Here is a 23,573-nt window from a genome sequence, read left to right on the forward strand (position 1 = left end):
TTCAAGGTTCATTCCACCTAGCTCTGTCTTTGTCCAGCGATTTCCTGTTCGTCACTTCCATCTCAATTCCCATAGAAAATTCCACCTCCAAGGAGGTTTCCAGGACCCCATTCCGCCCCCCCAAAATACAAACAAAAACGCTGGATCAAATGAATCTCTTACATAACTACATAGCACCTTCTCCTTAACCTTTTCCAAAATTACTCACACAATAGTGTTAACTGTTTACTTGTCTATCAATTTTGATTACCAGAATTAATTTGAGTAGAGATTGTATCGAACTGAGAGTAAATGTTCATTACTAACTCAGATGTTATATTTTATTAGGTAAGCAAGAAACAAAGAAACACATTGTATCATTTGACCATTGCTGTACCTAAGGTGGGATATTTCCTGCACATAATATTGTCTTATTGATCTATCTGCAATATTGAACTATCAAGCTGTCCTGAGTAATTTCTGATTATCTTTTAAAACTTTCTGAAAAGTTTTATGGTTTGTCACTGCAAAAGTTTTTGTTTTTGTTTTTTTTTTTTTTTTTTTTTTTTTTGTGGACAGTGAGAGAGAGAGAGAGAGAGAGAGAGAGAAAGGTCTTCCTTTTTGCCGTTGGTTCACCCTCCAATGGCCGCCGCGGTAGGCGCGCTGCGGCCGGCGCACCGCACTGATCCGATGGCAGGAGCCAGGTGCTTCTCCTGGTCTCCCATGGGGTGCAGGGCCCAAGCACTTGGGCCATCCTCCACTTCACTCCCTGGCCACAGCAGAGAGCTGGCCTGGAAGAGGGGCAACCGGGACAGGATCGGTGCCCCGACTGGGACTAGAACCCGGTGTGCCGGCGCCGCAAGGTGGAAGATTAGCCTACTGAGCCGTGGCGCCGGCCACTGCAAAAGTTTTAAGCAAGTCTTCTTGCTGTCTTTAGCAGTACCTCACAGAAGCACTGGGCATCTTGCTGCCTTGCAGTTAGGACTGTGGGTGACCAAGAATCCACTGTGCTGCCATTAGGAGAGGCCCATCCTAGATGGCTTCAAACATTTTTTAAAGATTTATTTATTTATTTAAAAGGTAGGGTTACAGAGAGAGAGAGTGAGAGAGGGAGAGACAGAGAGAGATCTTCCATCTGCTGGTTTACTCCCCAAATGGCTGCAATGGCCAGAGCTGGGTCTGTCCAAAGCCAGGAGCCAAGATTTTTTTCCAGGTCTCCCACATGCGTGCAGAAGCCCAAGTACTTGGGCCATCCTCTGCTGCTTTACCAGGTGGATTAGCAGGGAGCTGGATCAGAACTAGAGCAGCCAGGACTCAAACCAGTGCCCATATGGAATGCTGGTGCTATGGACAGCAGCTTTACCCATGGTGCTACAGCACCAGCCCTGTGGCTTCAAATTTTTAAGCTTAATAATGTGTCAGTCTCATCTTCCCCACAATACCAATTTTTTTTCTTGCACAGAGCAACCCCTATGCATAATACAAAAACACAGATGAAGGATGTTGTTCTGTTATTGGGTGGCTATGAAACTTGCTAAGCTATCAGAAATAAAAGTAAAATAGCTCTTATATGAGGGCCTGTAAGAAAGAGGATTTGAGCATATTCTCTCAGGCCTTCTGCCCAAAGCACCAGGCATAACCACCTCTCTTTCCCTGATCTACCTCCATTCTATGTGAGCTGCAATTCTGGCATAAGAACCCCACCAACAATGTAGAATGAGAAAGTTTAAAGCAAATTTAGAACTTTTAGAGTTTTGGTATGATTATTAAAATCCTTCATATATCTTTAACTTTTTTTAAAATTTATTTATTTTACTTAAAAGTCACAGTTACACAGAGAGAGGAGAGGTAGAGAGAGAGAGAGAGAGTCTTCCATCCACTGGTTCACTCCCCAGATGGCTGCAATGGCCGGAGCTGAGCTGATCCGAAGCCAGGAGCCAGGAGCTTCCTCCAGGTCTCCCATGTGGGTGCAGGAGCCCAAGGGCTTGGGCCATCTTCTACTGCTTTCCCAGACCATAGCAGAGAGCTGGATGGGAAATGGAGCAGACAGGAGTCGAACTGGCGCCCATATGGGATGCTGGCACCACAGGTGGCAGCTTTACCTGCTACGCCACAGCACCGGCCATCATATATCTTTAACTTTTAAGAAAGTTTACTTGAGAGGAAGATAGAGGAAGAGAGAGACTTCTCATCCATTGGTTCACCCTAGAGGGGGTTGAACCTGGGGGCTGAGAACTCCATCCAGGTCTCCTGTGTGTGTGGCAGGAACCCAACTACAGCTGCCTCCCAGAGCCCACGTTAGCAGGAAGCTGCAATCAGAATCAAGAGCCAGAAACTGAATCTAGGAACCAAAACGTGGGATGCAAGGTCTTAAACAGAAATCCAAACACCTACCACTACCTTTAACTTTAAAGAAACATCATTATTCTAAGATGAATATCAAGATTTTTTAATCCAGGAAATTTTTCCCTTAGTCCTCAATAATTTTATGAAACCTTTTATTTGTATATGGTTTAAGACAAATATTTGGATAGAGCCATTTGCTTGGCTTAAAACATTTGTATTCAATTTTTATAGTAACATAAAGCAGAAAATGTCATATCATCCTTCCATTCATTGATCAGATACTTATCAGCACTCTGCTAGTCACTTGGGATACAACCAGTGAACAAACCAGACAAAAATCCTGGCCCATGGGAGCTTGCATTGTATTAGCAAGAGACAGACAATATGCATAAAAGTAACTAAATTACTGTCAGAAAGTCAATTCTTTGTAGAAGAGAGAGGAGAATAAGAGATACCAAGATGCTGGCTGGGTAGGAGTGGGAAGGTGGAGTATAGTCCAAAGCAGGCCTCACTGGGAACCCAATGCTTGTTCAAAAGTTAAAACAAGAGAGGGAGTGAGCTAGGCAGATATTAGAATGTCCAGGTGACAGGACAGCCAGAGTCAAGGTCCTAAGGTAGGATTAAGTAAGGAGTGTTCAAGACAGGACAAGAAGCCACAGTGGCCAAGTAGGATTGCAGATGGAACATTGCCAGTGAACTCAGAGAGCTAAAGAGGGTGGGGGCCATGCAGGTCTCTCTGCACACTTTAGGAACTTGGGTTTAGATGATGATGGAAATGGGGAACCACTGGAGGGTTTTAAACAGTGGAACACCAAAAGTTCATGTTTTAAAGGATTGCTCTGGCTGCTATGTCGTGAGGGTGTAAAGGCAAAAAGGGTAGAAGGTGGGAGGCCAGTTAGGGGGCTTCAGCAGTTAATCCAGGTGAAAGATGTTGGTGGAGGTAAAAAGAAGGCACCACATACTGGTATGTTTCAGAGTTAGATTAGGGTTGCCAGACAATATACAGGATGCCCAGTCAAATCTTAATTTCAGATAAACAGATAATTTTTAGTATAGGTACATCCCTTGCAACATTTGAGAAACATGGCCTCAATTCTTCACTTCTTGCTGAATCCACGCCTGTCATCCTGTGACTCTGAAGTTCTTTCTGCAAAACAAGCAGAGTAGATTTCTCCTCTTGACTTAGATTCAGCCATGGGGTTTTCTCTGGCTAACAGAATGTGTGCAAGCATAACATGACCAAAGGCTTGAAAAGTCCTGGGCTTGCTCTCTTATAGCTCTACCATTAGCATGAGGAGAACATTCCCAGGCTTCAGGGCCCCTGAGTGAGGGTGACTTGCACATGAAGCCAAGCCTTGCCATCCAGTCAAGCCCAGCCTAGGGCAGGTGATCTCCAGATGACCATCAGACTCTTGACCTAAACAACTGCTTCTTGTATGATGTGGAGCACTCCGATACACAGTATTGTCCCAGAAATAGTTGACTGACAGTTGTCTCAGCCTACAGACAACCTGTAAAGCCATAAGACTAGGATGAGACCTCCAAGAAAGTGAGTGTCCACGGAGAAGCAAAAAAGGCCAAGGAGGGAGACGCCAGGACACTCACTCATTGGGGAGATAAGAAGGAGTCAACACAGAGACTGAACACGGAGAAAAACAGGAGTATGGCATCCTGGAAGCCAAGTGATGTGGAAGTGAGCAACTGTGTCAAATCGGGCATCTATGTCAGAAGACAAGACCTGAGAGCTGGCCATTGGGTTTAGCAGTGGAGGTCATTGGTTGCCTTGACAAGTGCAATTTTGGTGGAGCAGTGGGGATGAAAGCTTCATGGGAAATTTTTGAGGAATATAATGGGAGTCCCTTGGGTATGAAGATAATAGTTGGGAGGCTTGGGATCAAGAACTCTTTTTTTTTTTTTTTTTTTTTTAATAAAGAGGGAGAAATTAGATCATGTTTAAGTCAAGGATCCTTTAACAAGAGAGCAGAAAGAGAAGGAGGATTTGGGGGGTGTCTATAACCTGTGTGAAGGAAATAGGATCTTGGATAGAAGCACAGTCACCTGTAGCCCCAGCAAGGGGCCCTTGCTCAGCCAGGACCATGGACTTCTGACGCAGGAGAAGGATACAGGAGTCAAAACAGAGATTCAGAACAAGGGCAGAGATTTGGCCTAGTGCTGCTTGCTACGGGGCAGCAGGTCCGATGGAGCTCCTCAGGGCCAGCCTGGGGAGCTCGGGGCCGAGCGGGATGATGAGTGTCGGCAGCAAAGGAACCACCCCAGAGCCGGGAGATCAGGCAACATCCAAGGTGCAGCCGGGTTCTCCACTTTATTGGGAGGGGGAAAAGCTTTTATAGACACAGAAAGGGGGCTGTCCAGGGCACAAGGGAACCGAGCCAACCAGCTGGAAGGTAAGGCAGGACACGAGCCGGACACGCCCTCAAGGGCCTATCACAGCCGAGGACACATACTGTTCACGAAGATTCCTGTCGGGCTAGGTACCGCCCCCGGGGGCCATCTTGGATTGTTGGAAACGCTGAGTCACTGGGATGGGGAAGTGCAGGTCTCTCTGCAAACTCGAGCAAAGGCTTAGCGGCCTTGTGGAACGAAGGCTTAGCAACTTTGTTTCCTTTTGGATTGGAGCCTTCCCCCCACCCCACCCCACAGCCTAGCAGGTATGATGTTGCACGGGATGCCCTCATCCCTTATTGGAGTGCCTGAGTTCAAATCCCAATTCCAGCTTCCTGCTAATGAGAAGGCAGCAGGTCATGGTTCAGGTAGTTGGGTCCCTGACACTGACTGGGAAGACCCAAATCGAACTTCCAGCTGCTGACTTTGGCCTGGCCCAGCCCCATCGCTGTGGGAATTCAGAAGTTTCTCTCTCTCTCTCTCTCTCTCTCTCTCTCATATCAATCACCAAAAAACGAGTAAAGGAGATGAAGAGTGGCCTGGCCTCTGGGGCTTCCTGCAGGGCTGATGTGCATGGAGAAGTCAGTCCTGGACTCCAGGCAACTGGAGGTGGCAGAGCTGTGAGTCTGGGGAGAGTGTCTGGACCTCCCTCGCTCCTGCTTATGGAATCAAGAAAGTCCGGGGAAGCCTGGGTTGTACCCTGAGCAGACGCAGGAGATAGAAAATTATTATGATAGTATAATAGTCCATTACAAAAATTTTAGAAACATTATCTGAATTGTCAGATCATTTTCTCTTGTTCTGGTATCAAATGTTTGAATACAAAGCCAATTTCCTCCTTGGTAGCCTGGAAAGCAATCTGGTGTAAGGATGAATAAAGAAGGAGCCAGCGCTGTGGCACACGTGGTTAACGCCCTGGCCTGAAGCGCCAGCATCCCACAGGGACACCGGTTCTAGTCCCAGCTGCTCCTCTTCTGACCCAGCTCTCTGTTTTGGCCTGGGAAAGCAGTAGAAGAAGAAGGCAACACACAGACACACACAGATGTGCTACAACCCATAAACAGCCCGTGTAACACTACAGGCCTCACAGTTCCTCACAGCCCCACACTGCAAACCACCATACTTTCTAGGCCAGTGCTGACCTCTCCCCACACGCAGCATTTTTCCTGTCTCCAACGAATAAAAAGGTGTCCCAATTTCCCCAGAAACCTTAGCTTGTTATCGCCGGGATTTCCCCCCTTGTCTTCCTGGAGTATAACCCTTTCCGAATATGCTGATGGCCAGCCAACAGATCTGCAGAGTGTCATTGAGATGCATAGCTCTATTGCGTCAGCTACAGAACAGTTAGAAATCTCTGGAAATGCCTGGGCAAATGAAAGAGCCAGGTGCATTCTCTTAGCAGTTGCTTTTGTGTGGAGTAGTGGAAAGAGCAGGACTACAGTCAGGAAGATGGTCCTGGCACTGCTGCTGCCCACCTGAGTGACCCTTGGCCAGGCACAGCGTCTCCTCTAAGCTGTGGCAGCCTCTTCTCTAACATGAGAGCCTGGACTAGAGGACCCCAAGATCTTTGCCATCCTCAATGTGCTCTAGACTATGAATCTTGTAAAATGATTGTCCCTGGACAACTGCGTTTTCCTAAAGATTCATATTATTATTGTTGTTAATACTATTTTAGATCTGAACTAAAACACAATGTCCCAATCAGTACTGTGGGAATACTGAAGGCCACGGTGTTTTAGAATGACGTGGACAACTGACTCGCCACTGCTTTCAGGTTGTCTTTCTTAGAACACAGCCTCCAAGGAAATACAAGAAACGGCAAATAAGACAGGAAACCCAAGCACTGTGACAGCTTCACCATCAAGTGGCATCCATGGATTAGGGTCCAGGTTGTCACTGGTATTTGGTTAGTCAATACAGTTGGCTGTACTGGAGTGACAGAGTCCTGGCTGCTCTGCTTCAGATCCAGCTCCCTGCTAATACACCTGGGAAGGCAGCAGAAGATGACCCAAGTATTTGGACCTCTGCCACCTATGTGGGAGACCCAGATGGAGTTCCAGGCTCCCAGGCTCCCGGCTGCAGCCTGGACCAGCCCTGGCCATTGCAGCCATTTGGGGTAGCGAATCAGCAGATAGATCAGTCTCTCTGTCTCACTCTCTTTCTCTCTCCATCTATCTCTCTTCCATTCCTTCTTCTCTGCCATTCTGCCTGTCAAATAAAGAAGTCAATCCTTTTAAAGATTAGACCTGAAATGATTACATGGGAAATTCTTAATCACTGCGAGCACTCTTTGCTTTATTTTCGCTCCTCATATCTGTTCTTCCTTTGGACTCTACCAGAGTTCACTGAAGTCGCGCAGGGGAAACACGCAACAAGAGCTAAATTTAATGATGCTAGCTGTTTGAGGAAGGCTAAAATGCTATTTGGAATGTCTTGACATCAATCAAGAATTTCCTCCTCTTGCCAATGCTTGTCAAGAATTAACAGTTGAGTTTAGAAACTATAAATACAGAAACATTACGGAGCCAGTGGGACCACATCTGAATCTGACATAGTCTAGCAAGCAGGAAGGCATAATGGCACACCCTGACATGGTAAGATTTTGAGGCTGAAGTCTGCTCAGTACCAATACCCTACCCCAAGTGAGATGCAGAGACTCGAAGCAGGGCTGGGAGGAAGAAGCGGGCACAGCTTACCTGGATCCTTCTGTTCCCCCAACTTGTCTAGGATATTGAAGGAGATGTCCAGGTACTCTCTCTGGATCGCACTGACGGCAATCTTCCTCTGTTTTCTCTGCCTCGGAACAATCTGAATCTTAAATTCCGATTCCTCCACTCCATCCTCTTCCCCCTTCCTTTCGGGATTCTGCTCCGTGTCGGACTCAGCACCGGTCTCGGGCTTCTCGCTCTCCGCTGCATTCTCCCCATCCTCGGGAACTTTGAGGAGGACGGTTTTTGTCCCTGAACTTGGCGCCAGCCCACCAGGCTTCTCTCCCTCGGCACCGGGGTCAGGGTTCTCGTCCACTGACATCTCAGGGAGAGCCACGGACTTTTGCAGGAGGTCTCGCTTTTGCTTAAGCGTCAGAGGGCTGCCACAGGAAAACTGCAGCTCCTCCAGCTTGGACAGCTCTTCCGAGTCCATCGGGTCTTCCAGGGCTATGAGGGCGGAGTCCTTGGTGCCTGCTGACTGGCTGTTCCCTGAGTCCTTGGAAGCAAAGTCTTTGGAGCAATCCTCCACACTGACTTGCACGAGGGGAGTTGTGCTGAGGCTGAGGACAGAGGGCTGGCTGGGGGTGGAGGGCGAGGAGGCGGCGTTTTTACTGGAGGGGCCATCATTTCCTTGCTTCCTCGCCTCCTCTTCTTCGTCACTCTCGACTATTCTGAGCGGGGGAAGGGGCTCAAAAACGAGCGAGTCACTGTCTGATGTGGAGAGCAGCGAGTGTTTCTCCTGGCCGGATGTGGAATCCGAGGACAAATCTATGAGATCTAAGTCTTCCTTAGGCGCTGGCTTCCCTGGAGAGTCCACCTTCACCTCAAAGGTCTCCATGCAGTTCAACCGGACTTCGGGTATCACCGGCCTTCGCGCCTCCTGAAAACCCTCCAGGGCAGGGTTCTCGGGGATCTCAAGGTGGTCTGGCCTAGTGGCCGAGTTCTGCCTAGAACGTCCGTGGTCACTCTGTCTCTGTGAGAGATAAGCAGCCTGGGCAGGAGGCTTGTCCAGGTCACAGCGATCAATGCAAGACTTCCTGCGGTGCTCGTCTAATGTGAATAAAAGGGAGTCTGCATTCCCTATGTCGAGAGACTTCTGCTTCAAGGAGCGCAGCTTTTTTTTCTGAATGCTTTCTTCTCTCACACAGTGTAGAAGGCTGTCTTGCAATGCGCCCGCGTCTCTATATTCAGCCAGCTCTATTTCACCTGATTAAAACAGAAAAAGCTAGTACTATTTTACTTGGAGATTCCACCTCCTTTTAACCCCTCGTATCCGGGCATACAATTGACATAAGTCATCATCACAATCCCAGCTCCACTAGAGAAGAAAACCGACTGTCTGGCCAAGTGTTTGTGAGCTTCATTCTCATTTCAAAAACTGGAAAACTTTGCAATGAAAGAAACCGAAATGATAGTTTAAGGTCTGATTTCCAAAAATCAGGCTTTGGGATAATTCCTCAGCTCTATTCATTTGTGCACAGCAGAAAGAATCTGTGTTTTGTTTGTTTGTTTGTTGGCTGAGGCAGTACTAGGAAACTGTATTCAAATTGTGTGGAAGAGAAGCAAACATTTTGCAACAAATCAAGTCAAGCAATGGCCCTCGAAGACGATCATGACATTAATGGCGTATCTGTCAATTCACGTATATATATAAGCGGGTATATATATATACTGTTTGTGCATACATATATATATATATATAAATCAACAGTCTTAAAATGCGTAGTAACATAATAAAATTAAGATTTCACCCCAAACAAACAGTAGAGTACAACATTTTTGCATAAAATTACTAAGAGAAAAAATTCATACTTCTCTGAACATTCATCTCAACCGGCTGATATTTCACCATTTTGCTGCCGCCTATCCTTTTCAATCTTGCAAAAAAAGTTTGAGACTCTTTATGGCAGGGTCCAGTAGGTGTATCATGAATATCAGATTCATCAAAAACACTATCTTCTTCTAATTGGGGAGAGAAAGTCAAAATTACACTTAAGAGGTTATTCTCTCTTAGGCTGTGTCTACACAAGCAATTCACTGAAAGCATTGGGGAACACAGTCTGCAGTGATTTCCGCACCAGCACCCGCCCAGCCACAGGTGGGTGTTCTATCCATGCAACAAGCGATCCAGCAGAGCCACCAGCGTTTTCTATGCGACAATTGGCAGCATTTTTATGAGAGGCATCTCAGTATTTCAGTAGAGCCTTCCTGGGGAACATTTCCAGCGTATGTAGAAGAACCAGGTGACACACAGATGCCAGGTACTTTTTCCAGGAATCTGTGACACCGCTTGAACTTGCCTGCTCTGGGCAGCTAATTTGGCAAAACGAAATCAAACATCATGAGTGGGTCTTGCCCTTTCCGAAAAAACATATGCCTCCCTGGGATCTGGGAACTGGCATAGACACAGCCTAACAGTACATGCACCTTATACTTTGTGAATGCAAAATACTGTACTCTACATTTGGTAATGAAACACACAACACACAGAAAAAGCTTAGAAAAGCCACTGGTCATCTCAAAAGCTCCACAAATGATCATGGACTGAAAGAGGAAACAAAGGAAAAAGGAAACAGAAAATAATATTTCCTCCCCTGTGGAAGACCCTCCCCTGTGGAGTTCACCATGTAACTGCTCTAGGTCTCCGGAATCCCAGGAGAACCTTCGGCTCTCTCGGCCCCAAGACTCCGCAGGCAGAGATTCCCACAGAGCACCTGATGCGCTTGTTTCCATAGCCTTGCTTCTGCCCCCATCTGGCCACTTTTGATGCAAACATAACCCCAGTATGGGTAACGAGGAAAGGATTGCTATGCTGTTATCCACAGAGTACACTCAACACATTTTCTCCTTTTATCTTTTCAAAAAGCCGAAGCTACCCACAAAATGGCAAAAGCAAAGCCCAAAAAGGCTACTAAATGCATTTCCTACCACAATAAATGGAGATAAGCTAATATTTGAGTTAAATGTCACTGGAAGTATACTATTTGGTCTATCTTTATATCTACCTATGTGACAAAATGAGGCTCAGGTGTGATTATGATTATTCGAGATTTCTTATAAGGGGGTATAGAAAAATTAAAGGACTGATTCTGTTCCAATACACAAGATTCTACAAGTACATGAAACTGGAAGCAGTAAATTGTAGATGAAATAATCATACTAATCTTTTTAACCAAACAAAAAGTGAGTGTTAATGACCAAAATGGAGACAACCCCCCTCCAGGGAACTTCCACAGAGATGAGAATGCCTATCAAATTCTCCTGTTTGCAGGGAAATGCAACAAAATGATCTATTTCTTTATTTCCTTTTCAAAACAATCTCCTTTGAAATATAGTTTTTCAAGCAAATAACTGTCACTTCTATTACACAACATACAGGAAGACCACAAGATGGCACCTCCCACCCAGAAAGGTTTACTTGGAATTGGTTCAAACACCAAGCTCACATTGATAACATCCTTAGTTTATCAGAATCTAAACTCTCAGACACTAAGACCAAAGCTGATAGCCAAGACATGCTTCCGGAAGGATCCAAATGACACCAGAACTTACAGAATCTAGTTCTCAGACTGGTGTCTGTAGACACCCTAGGTTCTTGGAGCTTTCCACAAAAACCAATGCAACGCTGGTTACAACCCATTCAATGGAGACACTTCCAGAACAGTCTTACCGAATCAGACTGTACTAATACCACCAAGGGTCACGACACACTCGGCTTTCTCCCAGGACTAGATCAGATGGTGTTGCCTTTTACAAGTCGAAGGATACACCTTCATTCTTCATCTTTCACCTGAAAACACCCAGGCTGTGATCTCACTCTATCTAAATCTTCATTCTACTGCCTCCCTGGAAGAAACTCTATCAATAGAAATGGTGTCAATACTGGAAATGATTTAAGTCTATGCAGCACAACTGTGTCACTTCCACTGCCTTGAATTACTTCCTGTTGAATAATGAGGCTGGGGGAAAGCACATCTGCACATTGAGACTCTGTTCAAATTCTGTGAGCCCCACGTTCAGGAGCAAGCTAGAGACCTACAAATGGTGGCTCCCCCTAGTGCCAACCAAGATCTACTCACAGCCCAGGGGCAGGATATTTCCAATACTCAAGGAAAGGCTTACAAAGCTTTCTGAATCAAACAGCAGAACATATTTTATAAAACATGCTAGGGCTTTAGAAGCATATTATTTCTCTCAAATGCCCAATTAGAAAGTTAAAGCAATAACATTCATGGCAAAGTGGGAAAATTAACTAAGTGGTCAGTGATATTTTTTGGTTTTTGTTTTTGCACTCCAGAATGGTATCTGAGGGTGCTTTTCTACCTCATAAGAAAAACGCTGTACAGAAATGTATTTTGTATTTGAGCTAAGTCTGAGAGAGAATCCCGGGATGGAAGTACCTTTTTCTTTCTCACTGTATCTGCTGATGTTACTGCTGTCACTGTACAGAGGTCCTGCCGTGGCATGGGGCTTGCAGCTATGGTACTGGGCATTGAGGGTATTGACTGTTATGTGAATCAGGTGCAGCAGGAGCTTGCTGATCTCACAGTCTCGGTACGGATACTGAACAAGAAAACGGAAGGAGAAAAACATAAACGGTTAATTCAAAGGGTAAATCTTGCCACTTGACCCGGCCAGATCTATTTCTCTGTATTATTTGGAGATAAAAAGAAATACACACAGACAATTGAAAATACAGATTCTGATCACGCCTTATTTTCTAAAGGGATCATATTCCCTTCCTCTTGTGCCAAACCACTGACAGCAACACATGACAGTTCATTGTTCCAATTGCTTTCAAGAAAATTATCTGGCAGAAACCTTTGGTGGGTGAATACACTTTCAAGTATCTTCTTTGTTTTCTGACATAATAATTAATACTTAGATAAAATATGAGATTCCAAGCATAAACAGTAGTTATTGATCAATGTCCTACAATTCATCTTTTTTTTTTTTGCTTTAAATATTTTTAGAGCACACAATGACATGGTCTCCCTTGTCTATTTTTATTCCTGTAGCTGTTTGTTTCTTCTAATTGCATATCACAATTATTCTTGTGAAGGTCAAACTTCTACCCCACAAAATTCTCAACTTGAATCCCTGAGGGTGTTCTATGTTGGTAAGCTATTGTCGTCACAGGTTTTATGGAGTTTTAAGCGTTCCATTTATATATCTACAGTAAATATGCACAATGAGTATTTACATAGCAAGAGAGAGAGGGAGGTGAGGGGAGGGGAGAAGGCAGTTTTGACATGTGAAATGGTATAGCATCATTTCCTCCTAGACAGCTGAGTATCAGTGGTCGGCCGCCCGGTCAGCAGCTCCTCTGGCGGAATCATCCCGCCCGCAGAAGGAGTGATGATGGCGGCTCACCTTGTACAGGATGACAAGCAAGGCCTTCAACCACATCTGCCGGATGTGAGGCTTTAGGGACCAGAGGGAACAGCGAGGTGGCTGTTGGAAATAATGTCGTAGTTGAGGACAAGAGCAGTATTTCAGCACCTGAACCACCAAGGGGAGAAGGTGTTTTCCCAGATTAATGTTATAGTCCATAACCTGAAATAGAGAAAAGATTAATAACTGAAGGAAAAACCACGAAGAAGACCCAGAAGTCATAAGGAAAAACGTGAACCATCCCAATGAAAAACAAAGGCAAAACATTTAACAGGTGACTCATAAAATAGTAGAAGCAACAGCTGTAAACCTTAGCAGAAAAGTCCATCCTCACATGAAATTTTAAAAACTTGTAAATGGCTATAAAATTAATCCCACACTAAGTAAAGGAGTTCAAAAAATAGCATGAAGAGAAAAAAAAAAAACAAAAACACTGTTCCTCAACAGAAGAGACAAGGGCTGTAAACAATCATCAATCATTAAGTTAAACTGAAAGTAGATCTTTGCAAAAATTAAGAGTGGGAATGGAAGAGGAGAAGGAAGAAGGGTTGAAGCGTGGGTGGGAGAGAAGGTAGGAGGAAAAGTATCACTATGTTCCTAAATCAGTATATATGAAATACATGAAACTTGCATAACCTAAATAAAATGAAAAAAAAAAAACAACTTGTAACTGAAAATAGTTTTCATCTCCTTAATTATCTATATATCTTTTTCATTATCTACTGAAAATAACATTTTATCTATTAAAATGTATCTATTAAACTACTGACTAGTATTAAACTAGACTCAATGAAAAAAAAAAACTAGTTTTGGTAACCAGGTGGGGAAATGGGTATTCTTAATTACCACTGGCAAGGGTGTAACTTGGTAAAGTCTTTCAGAAGAGTAATTTAGCAACTTGCCTCATTCAGAAGTTAGGGAAAGCAAATACCCTCTAATACAGTGATTAAATATATCCTAAGAAAACAATCAGACAAGTGTTCCCAAATGTATGTGCAGAGTTATTCAGCATGGCTTTGTTTACAATCACCTCAAATTGTAGACAACCTCCACATCAACAGCACGGGATTAGTTCAATAAAAAAAAAAAAAAAAAACAAAAAAAACCTGTGCAATAGCAGAATGCTATGTAGTCATCAAATAGGATATGATACAAATGTTCTTATTCACCATGAACTCCGTAATAAATTTTAGGTTAAGAAGAGATCATTATATACACTCTGATCCCATTATTGTAAAAAATGTGCATTTATACATACACAGCTATGAACCTATGTATGAGTATGTATGCATGTTAATTTGAAGGAGATATTATACATCAAAATGTTGGTAGTTATTTCAGTCATGGGTTTTTATGAGGTTTTTAATTGTCAGTTTCTTGCTTACATGTCCATGGTAACAATGCACAATGTGGGCTTAGAGAGAGAGAGAGAGAGAGAGAGAGAGAGAGAGAATTGGGTGAAAGAGAGAGGGCTGGAAGGAAGTTTTGGTATCTGAAATGGTACAGTCTCACTTCATCACAGACAGCTGAGTATGACTGGTGCTCCACCCGGCCAGCAGCATCAGGGAGACAGCTACATGCATACTCCTATGTGCATCACTTCTCTGTGTTCATTACAGTTCAGCCTAAGGTGAACGTACTTAATGCCCCTGAATTGTACACTAAAAATGGCTAAACTGGTAAATGATATGTTACACACACACACACACATATACACACATGTATGTTTATCCTTTCACGATACCAAGCCACTGATTCTTACTTATCTTTATACTCCCCTCTACAAACCCCTGCCTAATATCAGTTAATCTGCACAAACGTTACCACTAAATCCATGTTGGCTAGCCTATTGGTGTAAGAGCTGTTATCACACTTACTTGGGCAATTCCTGCAATAAATGCGTTAAAGCAAGTTGACAGGCGCATCTTTTGGGGAGCAATCATGAAGCAACCTTCCTGTTGGTCATAGCCGAGTAAGACGTACAGGTGCCGCTTGACCGTGTTGAAGGCCTTCGCACTGCTGATGTCTGACTCTGCGCTGCTCTCATCCTTGGCCATGAACTTCATGAGCACTGTAATCAGCTGGTGCACTGTCTGGTGGTCGATCCCTGCATCTTCTGGGAGCAGGTCCTTGATGGTGTTGTCATTCTCAGGAGACTGTTGTCCTGTCAGTACAAGAAAGGCTATCAGGGGCAGCTCTTCCACAAGCTTAGTTTACACAAAATCTCACTGAGATATTGCTAACGCACCATTCTTTCTGTGTCCCATAAATATTTAAAGATTCTGTTCTAGACAAGAAACTCAAAGGCACAGTATAGCTAATTAAGCAAAGCACAAGTCCAGGAGTGGAGGTTACTGTATTCGTCGACAACCAAATAACTGGGGAGTAACGGGGGAATGGAAATAAAAATTGGACACTGCAAAGCAAGGCCACCCTCCAACAGCAAGACACATCCTTAAATAAACTTTGCATTTAGCACATTTTTAATATCTTGGCAAAGTTTTATCCTCAGTGATAAAGAAAGAGAATTTTCCTTTTGGCTTTGTAAAAATCACAAAAAATAATGATCTGAAATCCACTGAGCATAAAAACATTCATTGGGTTATTTTGCTGAAATCATTATCTCAATGCAGTTATGTTCATGAATTAGCTGGTGCAAAAACAAAAAAAAAATATAGAGTTTTCCAAGTCTTGAGCAATGTGTACTCTTTGAATGTGAGAGTCAAAATTATAAACAGCAAATCAGAAGTCCTGCTGCATATAATGAGAAACATTCAAGGGATAAGGGAGACACAGACAACAAGAAGCATGAACTTTTAGAAACAGAAAAACACCACATGAAGGTGAGTTGGAAGTTCAAATGGAAAGAAAAAAATCCCTTAGCCTCAGGCTTCCTCTAATCTAATAAATAATTGGTTCTTGGCAATTTTTGACATTGACTTTCTCATTATTTTTCAAAGTCAGAAATCATATCCTGTCTCTCTTTGTTCTTCTCCCTCTTCTGATTGGGTCTGATTAAAGACTTCTGGGAAAGGAAGAACAACGCTTGCCTTTCTATATTACTTTTCAGGACTTATCCAAAATACTCTGCATTCTTTCCTGAGTAACATTAGAGTACCCAAATGGAAAATAAAGTTTTTGTCTGGTGGGTTGGAGAAGTATCCCAGCACTCTCATCTCTCACCCTCCAAGGAAAAATTCTACTAAATGAAGACAAGCTTCGGTTATGATCAACCAAGTCACGGTTACATTCAAGATAATTATAGGCAAAATGTCAGTCTCCCAGGACACAGACAGGAGAAGAGAGATTAAGAAAGGTTTCTATCGCGCAGATGCAGTGGGTTAAGTTGTCACATGGTGCGCTTGGCTTGAGTCCTGGCTGCTCTACTTCCCGTCCAGGCTCCTGCTAATGTTCCTGGGCAGCAGAAGGCAATGGCCCAGGTTGGGTTCCTGTGATCCACAAGTGAGATCAAGACGGAGTTCTTGGTTCCTGATTTCAGCCTGGCTGTTGTGGCTGAGTGAATCAGCAAATAGAAGATCTCTCTCTTTCTCTCTCTCTCTCTCTCTCTCTCTCTCTCTCTCTCCTTTTCAAACAAATAAACTTAAGAAATGAAAAACATCCCTGCAGACTGTAGAAATTAGTTGACTCAAGTCCAAACACTTATCTCTGAAACAGTAACATGGAGGTAATGTCAGATTTGACTACTAAGACTCGCATACGAGGAAAGAAGCCTGGTTGTCTAGTTTCCCCAACCAGGAGAAAATTGGTCTGTTCAAAAATTATGTATGAAGAAGGGATAGTTGACAATGAGTGACGGGGCAGCAGAATCAACTTAGTCTAAGAGCCTGTAATACTCAGACAGGGGAAACCACATAACATATTTCAATGGGACTCTGGGACATTCTCCTAGAATCTGCTCACAAAGGAATGGATATGCACAGTGTATTTTAGAGAATTTTTACCAAAATCTGTTCATATCAAATCTAAGAGCTTACCACAGTATTTCATATGCAGAAAGTGATCAATAAATTGTTAACATTATTGATTAGGTATGCATCAGAAAATTAAATCAATTTACATGGAACACCATGGTTCAATGGGAGACCAAAATGGGAAGCATCACTTTTATGATTAAATTAAATGCTTGTGATGGAGGATTTGACCAAAACATCACTTATGGAAATCATTGTAAAACAAACAGGAAAAGCTCATAAAATATCTTTCTAGCATTGAAAGATATTTACTCTCGATTATTTTTTCCTCCAGAGTATTATTTTACAATTTGAAGAACACCATTGCTTTGGGCAAGCTTGGGCCAAGAATGCGACAAGTGTGGGGATCTAGGTTCTCTGCAGGGTCCAAAGCTATTGCAGCAGCAAGTGATGGCTGTTACAATACAGATCCGTCCTTCAGTTCTGTTTAGTTCTAGGGGGCAAGGTTGAAGACAGCATGGGTCACGCAGTCAGTCCTGCTCATATACCTCCAAGTCCAGGATGGGTGGACATTAAAGCCCCAAACATTAAAAACCAAAATGGCAGCATTTCAGAGGGCGCTGCATCTGTGCTTGATAACCCCAATCATCAAGGGACTCCAGTGCAAAGGAGATGCATTTCACATGTCCCAACTAAGGGTCCACCTCCAATTCATTTCAGCCTAATTCAAATCCAGAAACTAAAACATCAGACTTCAGCTTAAATATTCCAAAACTTTCTTCCCATTATAAATGGTCAAGTGTTTTTTTTTAAAGTGCTAACCTTAAGGTTTCTCAGCAAATCATGCTGTCCTAATGACTAAGATTCGTGTCACACACGGCCTGGTCTCACTGCACGCTCATCTTCACTGGCCTTCAGGGCTTTAAATTTGTTGCTCTCACTGAACACACAGCAATGAATTATCTTTAATAAGCCATTAAATCAACTGAAAAAAGAACTAGTTAATGGAACCTTTTGCAGAAAGTGGGAAAATTTCTTCTCTTTATTCCAATAACATACCCTTCCAACTGTGAGGTTTGCAAGTCTACACTTAATTTTCTTTCTTGAATATAGAGTAAGCTTGTAATAGGGCACTCCTCATAAAGAAAAGTCACCTTAATCAAACCCGTAAGAAAATCACCTGTGAACAAGTTAAAACGTTCCTTATTGACAAAAACAGAACTACTGCTTTAATTTTCTCTAAAAGGTATGAAATTTCCATTTAAAAACTAACAGTATTTTCTGTAAGGTATGATGATTAAAACATTGTGGTTTGGAATTCTAGCCTATGAAATTCTGGTAGCTGTCTTAACCATACAGATTGAACACATTAAAAGAGCTTGGTTTTATTATTTCTACAAAGAAAAATGTCTGCAACATTATAATCACGGAAGCAGAGCTCCTCCTCCTCTTTTAACAGGGACTGAGACCACCACACTCTGCCCTCAGAGTTGAGTAACTGATTAGAACTCCAAACCGTGAGACTGTTGTATCCTCAGATGATCTGACACCAGCAGGATCAGGATCTGCCTTTCCACACTTCTCTTCACCACTCTACCCGGGAAGCTACCGGAATCTCACCGTGTAGCCAACATTTCCATACCCTTGTGGCTTCTCCTGGTGCTCTCTCCACCTTCTAAGCTGGTCTTCCACCCCCTCTCCCAGTTTAATGCTTCAGACCTGGGCCCTAGAAGCCATTCTGATTATATGCACCCACCCTACGCTCAGCAATGGGATGTGATCCCTAAATTCTATGACTTTCCAAAGACAAGAAGGGAGGAAAACAAGGAGGCAGAGAGAAGAATGCAGGAAATTTTCCTTCAGCCTTTCCTAACTGTCATGTGGCCACTCATCAGTGCATAAGGCAGAACTTTTTATTTATTCATTTGCTTTATTTCCCCAATAAGAACATAAGTTCATTGGAGGCAAGTGCTGTATCCGATTCATTTTTTTACATCCCTCATAGGATATGGGGCAGGGTCTGACATACGGTGGGTACTTATTGTTCATAAATGTCCATTCCCATGTGTCAAAATCAAGAAAATATTTCAGATCTTGTTTCCTGTGGGAGAGAAAACCTGATGGAGAAGGGAAACAGATCTGGTGTAAACTGACACCCTTATGTCAAACCAACAAGCCACAGGGAAGAGGAGGAAGTAAGACACTTCCACAGGCTTATTTTGCACTGGTCTGGAGAAGTCAGTGATCAGAACTACTGGTTACATTCTTTCAGTAGTTCTAACTACACTGCCTCACTGATCCTTAGCTCCTTAACTGACAGCCTCACTCAGGGCCGTTCCACGGAGTGCACACAGCCTCCGAGGAGCTGGAAAAGCTGGGGTCCCCCTGAGGCCCCAAGCCGGCCTTTGCCCATTCCTCCCCACATCCTGTCCCTGCATCTTCAGCCTGTCCTCCCCATCAAGGCCTGGCTGAAAAGCCTCCCGCCCACACAACACTCCCTGATGGGCCCAGCTGGTAGAAAGCTGTCACCATCACTTCCTGGCTAGATGACAGCATGCTGTTGCTCACACTCCATCTCCCCTACTTGATCTTAAGAATTTAACAGAATAAAATTTCTGATGTGTCTTTGTATTCTTTGTGATTTTCTAGTATACCAGATATGCAATAAACATCTGCTAAATAAAAATTTTCAATTTCCAAAACTATACTTTTAAACAAGAGAACTCCAATAGAAATAACCGTACCTTTTATTGGATCTTAATGATCAATAGGCATTTTGCAAGGGACTGAAGTGAACGGTAAACGATCTATAAAAAGGAGAGAACCTAAAGAGAAGTTGTTGGGAATTTCAGGCTGGGACACCAAGCAGGAGGTAGGAAAGGTCAGTACAAGGCAGCTTTACCAATGCTAACAACTAGCACTGGGCATCTTCTTTTATGGATACAAATTCAGGCCAAGAGATTCCCAGGTTCCCCTGTAGGCTGGAGTAGACCTGGGAGAGTGTGCGTCCCAGGGAATAACAGGATTGGAATAGCTCTGCGTCCTAACTGGGGAGGTCCTTTGGTCTGGACACTCATGTGCTTAAGCCACACTTGCTGCAGTGCCAGGTGCCCAGGCCAACTCCTTAACTAGTCTGGTGTCCTCAAATCCCTTTGGGCAGGAACACTGGAAGACCAATTTATCAACACGTAGTTGTAAGAAAGCAAGTCGACTGGCGCCGTGGCTCAACAGGCTAATCCTCCGCCTGCGGCGCTGGCACACTGGGTTCTAGTCCCAGTTGGGGCGTTGGATCCTGTCCCGGTTGCCCCTCTTCCAGGCCAGCTCTCTGCTGTGGCCCGGGAATGCAGTGGAGGATGGCCCAAGTACTTGGGCCCTGCACCCCATGGGAGACCAGGAGAAGCACCTGGCTCCTGCCTTCAGATCAGCACGGTGTGCCCGTCACAGCACACCAGCCGCAGCGGCCATTGGAGCAGAATTACCTAATCTCTCACTATGTCAGTATTTCTGCCTGTTTGCAAAGTGAAAAAAAAAACAAAACCCACACTTTATTTATATTCAGAATCGTTGTGAGGTCAAATTAGTTTATTTGCATAAAAGCATTATTTACAGTAAGGAGGTACTGTATATGAATTATTATTGTTATTGTTATTCTTATATACCTACTAACATCTAGTTATTCATTCCAGTAAGCACACTGTGTTTGCAGGGATTGTCAGTGTTCATTCAGTATTGTGCCGATATACAAGGAGTCACCAAAGGGTTCATGGAAAATGCATATGAGGAAGAAACTACACACAGATTTCAAGTTTTTGCACCAAATAAACTTACTTTCCATTCCAGTTTTTCTACAAACTTTCTGAAGTACCCTTGTAATAAAACACAACTGCTGCTTTATATTTAATTAGCCTTCAAATATCCAGCCACCAGGATTCCTGGTTCTCAGAGCAAATTTAAGATAAGCACTTTAAAAGATTGCACACTTCATCGGTTAGGACAAAATGAAGATCTGGACTTCCAGCTTTTACCGTGTATGCTTTGCACGAGAGCTGCCACCAACAAGCTGGTGACACGTGTTCCTGAGGGGGACCTCAGAGTCTTCTCTAAAGCGAGAGTGTCAGTGTGTCTCCAAGATTCAGCGGGGCCACTCTATAATTTTTACTTAGATACCTTTGATTTGACTCTTAAAAGTCACAGCGGAGTGCACCTCTTTTTAAGTCTTCTAGAATATATCTTACAGGGGCTGGTGCTGCAGCGTAGCGGGCAAAGCCGCCGCCTGCAGTGTCCCATATGAGCTCCACTTCTGATCTGGTTCTCTGCTATGGCCTGGGAAAACAGCAGAAGATGGCCCAAGCCCTTGGGCCCCTACCCCCAAGTTGGAGACCAGGAAGAAGCTCCTAGCTCCTGGCTTCAGATCGGTGCAGCTCTGGCTATTGTGGCCAATTGGGGAGTGAACCAGCAGATGGAAGACCTCTCTCTCTTTCTCCCTCTCTCTCTCTCTCTCTCTCTCATTCTCCCCCCCCCTTGCCTCTCCTTCTCCCTCTGTGTAACTCTGATTTTCAAACAAATAAATAAATCTTAAAAAAAGAATATATCTTCTATAGAAAATAGAATATTCTATGCCACTTGCCGTGTGTACCATGCAAAGGCTAAGACCAGAGAGTCATAAATTGTAAACCCAAACAAAAAGTTCAGCATCAATAGCAATTAACATTAAGTCTTGCTGCATAATTAAATAGCATCTGCTTTATTTCAGGCTTAATGAGTAAGAGGCCTGCACAGAGGAGCTCATTATTTGGACCAAACAAGAGTATGTTTATTAAATAGCAAGTTCTTTAGCTTCCATTTAATCACTGTCCTAAACCATCCCACACAATCTTATGATTATCCTGGCAGTCTCTGCTTCTAAGTTAAAACATTCAGTGTCCAGAAAATAATGATGCAAAAACGGAACACTGGTTTGAAGCTGCCTTACAAGCTGAGCCAACTGTTTCCCAATCTAAGCAAGTTTTGCTTATGGTCATGTTGTGTCGATGATCTTTTAGGAGTTTTGGCTTCATATTAGTTTGTCTGCTCTCTTTCCATCTGGTCACTTTTGGTGGGATAATTATAAGTCTGAAGCCTTTTCTTAATTTCAAGAAACATATGTACACATTTTCCCAAAAAGATGTGAAGCAACTGTTTTGGTTGGATTATTAAAATGGCTACTAATAATTAAGCATCTTAATGAAATCTTAAAGGGATAAGCTGGGATAAAATGAAGATAATTTATGAAGTTGCATGACAGTTTCAGAAAGGCCTACCTGATGGGGAACTTTACATTCTTTGCCTTTCTAAGGAAGTGCAGGACCAGAAGTTCCTGTTTTAATTCTCTTTAAATTACAGCACACCAGGCACACAAGTGATATGTAAAATAAGGTAGAGTGCTTCTACTCCTCTTTTCTCACCAGTTTGAAAAGAGAAAATGTCTCCGAGGCTCTCTCTTCTCCTCTGCCCCTCCAGTCTCCCACTCTTTCCAGAGTCTTTTTATAACACAAGGCACCCATCTTGATGTCTCCTCATTTCAAATTGACCTTCTAAGGGTATCAGGATCATTTTGAAAAGTCTATTTTAAAACTATCCTTGACTGAAAACCAAACGTTGCCTATTGTGAAACAGGAGGAGGTTACCAAGCAAGCAGTGCTCAGAACTTGACAATCTTCCCAGTGAGGAAAACACTGTCTGTGATCTCCTGGCCTGTGACCCTCCAACCTTGAGGACACTTCATGATAAACTGTAATCTTTCATGGAGAATCAAATTATAGTGTACACCAGATCATGCTGAATATGATTCTATGGTCCCCCCAAACAATGGAAATCCTTTCTCTGAGAAACAGAAATGCATGTAGAGTTGCAAAAAATCAGGAATGGCCAAGGGGATGAGTGGATGATGGTGGCTCAAATGTTTAATTTTATAAAATGTAAATGAAATGTATGTTTTTCCTATAGCAGATATATATGAACCAAATATTTCTATGTGTAAATCCACATACAAATGGCAGTACTATTTTTGTATAATCTAGTCATGTTGGCTCTCTGGTGCATACTCGGGTAAGAAAATGCTTCCTACTGGACCAGAAGTCATCAGCTGACTAAGACAGACTTGCCAAGTCAGGGACATCTCGGGTGAGACCCTTTGAGTTTGCAAATCCTAAGTATACCACTCTGGTCCAGTTAGAGACACCACTTTCTTTGCCTTGTCTACCTGTAATAGATAATTGCACATGGCCCTTCAATGTCAGAAGTACCCACCTGGCGTCTGTTCAGGTGTCCCACCGAGAGCTGGAGCAGACTGCTCATGCCTGGTCAACCTCATAGCTTAAAAATCAACAACAACTCTATTTAAACAAGCATTACAGACAACTGGAGTCTAGCAAATACACTCAGTGCTGACTGCCTCGGACAGCAGGGGCAGCCTTAGTCCTCTCACTGGTCATTAACATCACATGAAAGACGTTTATACAACAGAAGTTCTGTGGTTTTATTTGAATCTCAAGAACAACTTTCAGTATTACTTCAATTCTTAATCTTCAAAATCCCATATGTATCAATTAACAATAATAATAAAATATATCAGGTTATAAAAGAGCTGGAAACTCATAAAAAATTATAACTAATCTAGACATTGGTTTCTAGGATCTGAAACTGTTTTCCCTGGGGCTTAGCACCACTACAGGTTATTTTTAAATAGTCACCTGTGATTATCTTTGATCCCCAAAAAGCTGAATTACTGATTACTTAACAGGCTCTCATTGACTCTTCCAAAGTTCAAGAT

The 23,573-nt window shown here is 43.3% G+C and overlaps 1 protein-coding gene across 2 annotated transcripts in view; it reads right to left on the reverse strand.

The window, feature by feature from the left end:
* Positions 1–23,573, reverse strand: part of UNC79 (unc-79 homolog, NALCN channel complex subunit) — a 230,655-nt gene that overhangs the window by 81,213 nt on the left and 125,869 nt on the right. The window contains exons 26-31 of one of the 2 annotated variants that reach the window (XM_062181217.1): positions 23,051–23,116; positions 14,708–14,994; positions 12,810–12,992; positions 11,837–11,999; positions 9,249–9,398; positions 7,425–8,642 (exon numbers count right to left, since the gene is read on the reverse strand). In XM_062181217.1, the coding sequence (XP_062037201.1) occupies positions 7,425–8,642; positions 9,249–9,398; positions 11,837–11,999; positions 12,810–12,992; positions 14,708–14,994; positions 23,051–23,116 (2,067 nt within the window). The remainder of the gene's footprint in view (positions 1–7,424; positions 8,643–9,248; positions 9,399–11,836; positions 12,000–12,809; positions 12,993–14,707; positions 14,995–23,050; positions 23,117–23,573) is intronic. The other variant, XM_062181218.1, reaches the window with a different exon arrangement.

This window comes from Lepus europaeus, chromosome 22 (genome assembly GCF_033115175.1).
Source record: "Lepus europaeus isolate LE1 chromosome 22, mLepTim1.pri, whole genome shotgun sequence".
In the NCBI taxonomy this organism is placed as follows: Eukaryota; Metazoa; Chordata; class Mammalia; order Lagomorpha; family Leporidae; genus Lepus; species Lepus europaeus.